The sequence below is a fragment of the Tupaia chinensis genome, unplaced genomic scaffold (genome assembly GCF_000334495.1).
Source record: "Tupaia chinensis unplaced genomic scaffold, TupChi_1.0 Scaffold143654_1, whole genome shotgun sequence".
Taxonomy (NCBI): Eukaryota; Metazoa; Chordata; class Mammalia; order Scandentia; family Tupaiidae; genus Tupaia; species Tupaia belangeri.
Genome location: NW_006203502.1, coordinates 190,492 through 200,147, shown reverse-complemented (window position 1 = coordinate 200,147; position 9,656 = coordinate 190,492). Strand labels below are relative to the sequence as shown.

Below are 9,656 nucleotides of genomic sequence, written 5' to 3'. Positions count from 1 at the left end.
TTCGGTGATGACTTGTTCATCCCCCTTCCCTTCACCCTCATGTGGAAAGTGGAGCTGGGACTGCGGCAAGGAGCACGGAGCAGAAGGGAGAGAAGGGGAACAAGAACAACTTATCTCTATATATTTATACATACCCACATGGAAGACACAGAGACTTATACTTGCATTACTCATACAGCCACTGCCTCTGGCCCGTCCCAGCACACGCATGGTCTCTGCACTGCTGCCCTGGAGTTCCGTGTCTCCTTCCCCTGCCCCAGAGTTGCTATCTCAGCTGCTCTCCCATAGTCGGTTATTTTCATTTGGGGCAGTGGGTGTGTATGGGGTAGGGAGGGTGTTTTTCCCAGCCTCAAGTCCCAGCTGTCTTCACATTGTTAACTCCATGATCCCTTCTCCAATAAAACAAGCCAGTCAGGCGTGGTTAAAAAAAAGAAGAAAGAAAAAGAAACATTTGCCAGCACATTTTTTCAAATTTGATTTTAAAAAACAGCAACCCATAGATTCAAGAAGCTCAATGAACCCAAAGTGACATAAATAAAAAGAAAACTAAACCTATGTTAACTAAAATCAAACTGTGGAATGCCAAAGATAAAGAAAGAGGTATTAAAGAAAACAGCAAATCTTCAGTCTAAGGGCCAGCAGGTGGCATCACCGTTAAGGCAATGGACTCTCACATGGCCGACAGCAGTTCAAGACTCAGACCAGAGGCTTAAGAAATCATGACAGACCTAAAATCCCAAGAGGAGAATGGAAGACAAGAGATTGCAGCATGCCATCCCCCTGGACTATGACTTCTCACTTTCCCTCTCACTGTCTCTCTCCAGTGAATGCATGTGCCATATGACAAAAACCTAAAAAAATATATAAATAAATAATAAAGAACCAGTGGGTGGCATGGAGGTTAAGGCACTAGATAGTCCCAAATGGCCAACCACAGTTTGAGTCTCAGACATGGTGGCTTGCTTTCTCACTTTCTCTCTCTCTCTCTCTGGTCAATTAAAAATAAATGAATGAATAAATAAAGTTAAATAATTCTTTAAAAAAAAATTTTAAAAAAGGACCCACACATGGCTGACTGCGGTTCAAGTCCCAGAATAGGCAGCTTGAAACTCATGCAAAGTGCATGTGTGTGCATGCCCAAAAAAGAAAAAAAAAGAAAGAAAGAAGGAAAGGTATTTTTAAAAAATCAGCCTATACAAAAAAATGAAGATGCCTACAAACAGTAAACATAGGAGCAAATAAAAAAAAGATATTATATCATAATAATTTCCTTTTTATTGGGGGAAGAGAAGGAGACAGAAAAATAGAGATAGGTATTTTCCCCCCCCTTGGAGAGATTTTTGCTATAGCGCATGTGCGCTCGCCAGACAGACAGAGAAAGACAGAGATAGAGAGTGAGAAATCACCCCCCAGGGGGGATGGCCATGCCGCAATTCCTTCTCCTCCATTCTCCTCTCAGGATCTTGGGCACGCACGCACATGCGCCCGTTGTGAGTTTAAGCCACCGGGTCCGGGACTCGAACGGTGGTGGACTACATGGGAGTCCAGCGACATAGCCATTACACTAACTGCTGGTCCTGAGATAGGTATTTTTTGACAGGGTCTTGCCTTGTGCCAATCATCCAGTTGAGCCTTGCAATTAGCTAGGATTATAGACACGCACAACCATATCTGGTGTATTTATGTCAGTCCTAGGTGTCTAACCTCCCAAAAAATGGTGCTACCTATGCACCACCTCAGCTGGGCCTTAACAATTCCTTTTTAAAATAATCAGCTTACTGGGCCAGTCAGGTGGCATGCTGGTTAATGTGGCTGGATCTCACATGGGATCACCCACGTGAAGCAAGTGCATGGTTCAAGTTCTGGATCCAGCAGCTTAGAAAACACACCAGGACATATGTGCACACAAAATCCCAAGAGCAGAATGGAGGAGAAAAGAGTGCAGCAGGGTCATCCCTCCTGGGGAATGATTTCTCACCCCTTCCCCATCTATATCTGGCAAGCGCACATGCCCTATAGGAAAAACTATTTTGAAAAATCAAAATAATCAACTACTTAAAGCAAACAGTGTGTGTTTAAACAAATTTAGAAATAATATGTAAGACAATATTTTAAAAGAAGGGAAAAGGAAGTGAAGTACCCAGTTGTAAAATATTTGCATTATACATGGAGTGTTACATAAATATTGGAGGGCCAGCAGGTGGTATGATGGTTAAGCAGCTGGATCCCATTCTCAGATTCAGTGGCTTGGGAAAAATGCCAAGCAAGTAAGCGTGCATGCCCAAAATCGCAAAAGGAGAAATGTAGGAAAAGGGACTGCAGCGTGATCATCCCCCATGAAGGGTGCCTTCTTAATTTTCCTCCCTCTCTGTCTACTCTGTTGAGCACATGTTCTTTATAACAAAGGTAAATATATATATATATATATATATACATATATATATATATTTGAATACTGTATTGTTTAAATTTTTCCTTTTTTAAAAAGGGGCACATTGCAAACCTTAGAACAACCCCTAAAATAGTAAAACAAAGTAATACAGCAATAACCCTATAGTAGAGATAAAATGATATACTAAAAAAATATAAGATTAATCTGAGAGGGGACCAGGCAGGAAAATAAAAGGAAGAATAGATGACAAGATAGTAGATTAATGTCCTTCTTTGCCATGTTTAATACCATAATGTAGGCTGCAATTTACTTAGTCTTCTTTTAGTTTCTATTTGCTTATTTTCTTTATCCTTTTACGCTCCTAAGAATTCAAAATTCTTCGTGCTACCAGTACACTAAATTCTAGTAAGGTCAGCTAAATAAGCTGGGTTGAGGATTCCTAACTCAAAAACCCAAAATCCAAAATGTTCCAAAACCTGAAACACTGTGACTGTTGACATAACACAAGTATAAAATTCCACGCTCGACCACACATGATGGACTGTAATGAAACATTGCAATGCAGAAATACTGTATAAAACTGCCTTCAGGCTCTGCATATAAGGTGTGTATAAAATATAAATGAATTTTGTGTTTAGACTTATCCAAGATATCTCATTTTATATATATATATATATATATATATACACACACACACACACACACATACACACACACATATATGCTCATCACATAGTAGGAACTCAACAAATATTAAATATTTGTTAATTCACCTCATCAAACCAAAGTTCTCACAAGTAAAACACTAATATCTTTCTCAAAAGAATACTATTTCTGTTCTTTCCTTATTCCTGGTAGAGGATTGAGGATATAAGAGATAGGAGTGATTTATTCAGCGAGTATAAGGGGTCCTGAAAAAGTTTACAGAATATGCATAGTATGAAAAAATTTTGAATAAATTTCAAAATTTTGTAGCCAAAATAATACTCATACTTAAATTTCACTTTTCCACAGACTTGTTTTTTAATTTGCCATTAAGGCACATATGCTCACCAGAGATAGAGATAAAGAAGGGAAAGTGAGAACACTCCCACAGGAGTAATGGCCACGCCATAATCCTTTCTCCTCCATTCCTCTCTTGGGATTTTGAGCAAGCATGCACATGTACCTGGCATATTTTGCAAGCAGCTAGGTCCTGGACTCAAACTGCATAGTCGGCTATGTGGAATTTAGCCACCTTAAGCCACCACACCATGAGCTGGCCCTCCACAATGAGCTGGCCCTCCACAAACATTCTGACGTCCTCTTGTGTATAAACACTGGTTGGAGAGGAGAGAAATAAAAAAGGAAGACTCTGTACTTTTGCCACCATCATTTACTCATTCATCAGTAGTTACTGTGATAATTTCCAATTAAGTAGTGTCAGGATAAAAACTGAAAAAAAAAAAAAAGAAGAAGAACTACAGTCATGTGTTGCTGCTTAACAGGGATATGTTCTAAGAAAAGCATGGTTAGTCAATTTGATCCTTACGTGTACTCCATAGAATATGCTCATACAAACCTAAATGATAGAGCCTACTGGACTTATGGAACCATTGTCATTTATGTGGTCAACTCTTGAGTGAAATGTCATTAGGCCAGAGCATGACTGTACTTCCATTAGAATAAGAAAACACCAACTTACACAGACCATGGTTTATTTTAGAACTGAAGGTATTAATTAATCCTCTTCTTGATTCCACACTAGAAGAAATTTGGTCCAAAGAAGGTATTGTTGGGTGGAGGGGGAAGTAGCCAAAAAAAAAAAAAAAAAAAAAAGACAGGATGATTGTCTCTGAGCTCCCAAAATGCAAATTTTTAGTGACATTTCTCATCTAATTTGAAGTCTCCTATTCTAAGGCCCTCTACACATACACCTAAATGATTAGAGGGAATCTGGCCAAATATCAACTTTACTTGAAAGCATGAAGGAATCCAGTCATCACAGGACAGACTCAAGGAAAACAGGCCCACATACTTCAGAGAAGAAATTCAGTTAGGCCAAACCAGTGTCTCAAAACTACAATGAAATGGAACCAACCAAACTGCTCACAAGTGCCCTGAGCAAATTCTCACTGACTTATGAGGAAAAAGAAAAGAAAATGGACAGTATAAGAAAAGATCAGCAAAATAGAAAACAGAACCAAAAGACACAATGTATGTGTAACAGGAGTTTCAAAATATAAAGGCTAAAACAACACAAATGGAAGCGATCAAGAAAACAAATATTTCCAGAGCAAAATAAATACTTGAGTCTATCTTTAGTACTATAAGAATTAAAGAAGAATCATACCAGAAAATATCCTGGAAAATCTTAAGTTTGTCCTTGAATACATGAATACAGACAAAAATACCTCAATATCTTTTTTTAATTATCTAATTTAATTTTATATATATTTCTTTTTTTTTTTTTTAATTTGACCAGAGAGAGTGAGACAGAGAAAGTTAAAAAGTAAGCCGCCAGGTCAGGAACTTGAACCATGATCAGCCATGTGGGAGTCCAGCACCTTAACCATAATGCCAACCTGCCAACCCCACCTCAATACCGTTTTTTGTGTTTTTGTTTTTGTTGTTGTTGTTTTTGTTTTTTCTTTTTGAGAGATCTTTTGCTATAGGGCACTCGCAGGAGAGACACAGAGAAACAGAGAGACAGAAAACAAGTAATCACCCCATAGGGGGTGATGGTCACACTGCAATCTCTTCTCCTCCATTCTCCTCTAGAGATTTTGGGCACACACGCATTTGTTCCTTCGCATCAACTATGTGGGAGTCTAGCGTCATAACTGCCATCTGCTGGTCCCTCAGTATCTCTTAATAAGGAATTCTGGAACAATGTGTATGGTGGCCTAGCCTCTGAAAAAAAAAAGGGAAAGAAAACACGTATGAAACCGTAGTATATGTGTGGCTTTTTCTGAAGGCACATGGTGATAAACGTAAGGTGTACAATGTGGTTTCGGCTTTGCGTTGAGTGTTTGAACCTGCAGCTGACGCCTCTGAGCTACCCCTAAATTGCCTGACTGTGCATGCCTGAGTTTAACTGGGTGAATGTGCTTTCCTTTAACATAAGTGGGGCACATACAGCCCCCATCACGGTCACAGTCACATACAAACTCCACTCACAACACACTGTCACAAAAGCACAATCTCGCACCCTGTCGCTGTCACAGCAGAGCTGCACGCCCTTGGTCCAAAGACAAACCTGGTCTCTCACGCACTCACAACACAACCCACCCCTCCCAGGGCTGGCCTGCACCCAGAGGCCCAAGACCAGACGGTCCTCTCCCCGTCCCTGGTGGTCCAGGGTTCCTCACCGTGAGCATCCTCGGGAAGGGCTCTTGTCCAAGTTCTGATTCGGATTCCAGGAGAGGCAGCGTACCCCACCCCGAGCCCTCCCATCCACGCTTCCACCCCCTGAGCCTCCGCCTCCAGACCCTTCTAGCTCGGCCCCGGCCGGAAGTAGCCCTGGGCAGCGGGGTCCTCTGGGAAACGTAGTCCAGGAGGAGAACCGCCGCCGAACCTGCTCCGCCTTCCGCCAGATCTGGGATTGCACCTGCTGGCTTTCACGCGGGACGGAGGGCACCACCTTTCGAGCTTCGCTGTTGGATTCTAGACTTCGGATTCCTCTAAGGACGGAATATGGAATTGGCAGGGTGGCTGCCCTTACCCCACAAAGCGGGCGCCAGTGCAGGGGCGGACGAGAACTGTGTTCGGCTGGGGCGGAGGGATCTCGCTGCCATTTGCGAGGTTGTAGCGGAGGATGGGAGTCCCCACGTGCGCGTGTCCGAAGAGGACTGCGAAGGAGGAGAGGGTGTTTGTGACTCCGACTGTGAGAGTGGCATGCGTGAAATGTGTGTGTGAAACGCTGTTGAGAGCGTTTCGGGGAGTGACTGTGCCATGTCGCTACGTGGGTTCATGCGCTGAGCTCGTCCACTGGGACAGTGATTGTGTCGTTATAATGGGATGTGACGTGAGTGTGGAGAGCGGTTTTAAACAGTGTGCTGCGTATGCCTGTGGGGAGTGCGGCTACGCGCTTAGTGACTTTGTGACACTGTGTGATGCTGTTGCTGCCGGGTGCCCGTAGCACGAACAGATGGTTTGACCCACGGAAGGTGAGTTCAGGTCGGGTGGGTCTGGCTGAAAAAAAGAGGAAGCTAGTTGGGACCAGGAAGGACTGAGATGGACTAACCCTCGATGTCTAGGGCAAGGCGAGCCCCTCCTAAGCCTTAGATGGATGCATGCGAGCTGTGTGAGGGGCGTTGGTGTGTCAGACTGTGCAAGAGACCAGAACCTCCTGAGGGGTGGAAGCTGCCAGAAGGGACAAAGCCATGATAGAGATTTTAAATCAGTAACTTCATTAGGAAATGTGAAGTAAAAGATTGTTACTTCGGTTTAAGAACAAAGTGCTCTGTGGTTCTTGGTCGTGCGTGTAAGACAGTTTGAAATTGAGACAGTCATTGGGAAAGGACATTATGTGAAATGTATTAAATATTTGGGGCCAGCAGATGGCGTGGTGGTTAAGGGTGTTGGAGTCCTGGACCTGGTAGCTTGCTTTCTCACTTTCCCTTTCTCACTCTGTCCCTCTCTAGTCAAATAAGAAAATAATTCTTTTTTAAAAAAAATAAAAATTTATATTTAGTATTAAGAAGCAGTATTAAAAAGATGACCTCAGAGGATTTTAGTAAGTAGATAGGATGACCATTCTGTGGATACCCATCAGTCTCTTTCCCCAGCCACCTGTCATCACTCAATTTGCTCATGAACATAGTGGTCATTAGGGCAATGATGGAAGTTGTGCATGGGTTTAGCAACATGGACTCTCACCAAGGCCATCGTGGTTACAAACAGTGGTCAGTCTGCCAACAGCTGAGAACAAGACTGAATCCCCAATACAACTCCATTTCCTCATGGCAGGATGATCACATTCGACTGCTTCTATCATAAAATGGGTGACTTTGGTTTTTTTCTTACTGGAATAGACACTCTGGATGTGGATTTACCTTCCTTACCTGAATTGCTTCTGCTAAAATGACCACTTAATATCTCATTGTGAGAACATTCTGGGATTCGTTAAACTAGTATGTCCCTGCAGGACTAGTGATTTCAGGGAAAAAAGAGAAATGAAGATTTTCTACACTTTGTTTTCCGGTTTTAAGGGGTTTTGTCCTGTCTTGAGATGTCGATAGGTCAGACTTGTGTTCAGAGATATGTGTGTACCAGCTGCGCTTACTATTGAAAATATTTAGATTAAGATCTTTACTGAATAAATAAAATGGGGGGGGAAAGACATAGAAAGCAACCATGGATACCAGAGACAGTGTGGGAGGAGGGTAGGAGATGGCAGAGGGCGAGATAGGGAATCAAGGCTGGGGAAAAAAAGCAAAATATACAGGAAACAAGAAATGGAAAGTTATTCGTTGACAATAACATGTATATTGATGTGCTTGATTGGAAAATCTCATTTTGTATGCTGTAATGATGTGTAGTGAATGAATGTAAATAAAAAATTTTAAGTAAAAAAATAAAAATAAAAAAGAAAGAAAATGCCAAAAAAAAAAGTTCCAGGGAAAAGAAAAGCTCATGGAAATGCATGTAATGGGGAAACTACGTATGAATTTCAAAAAGTTTTTGTACCAAAATAAATTTATACTTTAATTGTAAAAAAGAAAAAAAAGAAAGAAAAATGGTTAGTATCAAAAAGACTAGGAATACTTTTTTCTTGTTCACATTATGATCAAATAAGAAATCTTGTAAGATTGTGTTCATATTTTGAAACAGGAGGATTTCCTGAGACTTTGTTGGAGCTAGGTGTGGTAAGAGAGTCACCATACTTATACTCTCCTCCCTTTATACATGTTATTCATAGGACTTGTGTTTTGTTTTGTTTGTTTTTTTTTCTGGAGAGCTTTTTGCTATAGGGCATGTGCACTCACCAGAAAGAGAGAGACAGAAAGCGAGAAATCACTCCCCAGGGGGGATAGCCATGCTGAAATTCCTTCTCTTCCATTCTCCTCTCAGGATCTTGGGCACGCACACACATGCGCCCAGCGTGAGTTTAAGCCACCAGGTCCGGGATTCAAACCTCAGTTGACTACATGAGAGTCCAGTGACATAGTCATTACACTAACTGCTGGTCCCATTTTATTCCTAGGACTTTTAAAAGGCTTATATTGTCTTTCCCGTGAAAACTGAAAGTGGATTATTGTCCCGACCCACAGGACAGTCGAACAAGTTTCCTGAGGGAAGGAGTGAGAGACGGGATGAAGGTGCAATGTTACAACACGAGGAGGACACAGTGTTACAACTCTTCAAGGTCCTCAGTTTATTGTTGGCCAGGGATCGTGGTTATATACATGTTGGTGGGTGGTGACTGGTTAAATGAAGGATTATAAAAGGTGGGTTATGATTGGTTGCTTTTGTGGACCAATCATGAGGTGCCGGATATGCAAATCTGAGGGATTCTAAGCTCACCAAGCATTATGGGAAGTGACCAATCAGAGCAAGGTTTGGAAGGGAAGGTTTTGAAGGGGAGCCAATCATGGCCTTTGTCATTGTGTGATTGTTTGCTCTCTGAGAAACCAAAACCTAAGGGCTTCCTAAGATGGCAATAGTAAGAGACTCATGAAAATGGCCTCAGCAGACTCGCTGATGCGCAGCCTCCCACAGATTATTATGGAAGAATGTATTCGTAGGTAGTAAAAACATTAAGAAAACGTCTTCATGTGTGTAAACACATACTAATTTTGACCTTGAAACCTGAATTTCTTTTGAGAAATAAAATAATGCATAAATAATGTATATAAAATTAAATAAAGGGATTTATTTACATATCACAAAAAGTAGCAAACTGCTAAATGAGTTTGAAGATATCCTTTTTTGCTGCATGTAGTTTTAGCTTTAGAAGGAGAAGCATTATAGAAATAACTAATAACGGAGGACCAGCAGTTAGCATAATGGCTATGTCGCTGGACTCCCACGTAGTCAACCATGGTTTGAGTCCCAGACCCAGTGGCTTAAACTCACGCCGGGCGTGTGTGCCTGCGTGCCCAAGATCCTGAGAGGAGAATGGAGGAGAAGGGATTGCGGCATGGCCATCCCCCCTGGGGGGTGATTTCTTGCTTTCTATCTCTCTATCTTTCTCTATCTGGCGAGTGCACACAACCTATAGCTTCTCCAAAAAAAAAAAAAAAAAAAAAATAACTAAAAAAGGGGCTCGACGTTAGAAAAA

The 9,656-nt window shown here is 41.7% G+C and overlaps 1 protein-coding gene across 1 annotated transcript in view; it reads right to left on the bottom strand.

Moving 5' to 3' along the window:
* The window catches only part of ZNF461 (zinc finger protein 461), a 54,384-nt gene extending 48,460 nt beyond the window's left edge, over positions 1-5,924 (bottom strand). The window contains 1 exon segment of the mRNA XM_027766764.1: positions 5,743-5,924. Coding sequence (XP_027622565.1) covers positions 5,743-5,751 — 9 coding nt within the window. The 5' untranslated portion in view covers positions 5,752-5,924.
* Positions 5,925-9,656: the final 3,732 nt, after the last annotated feature.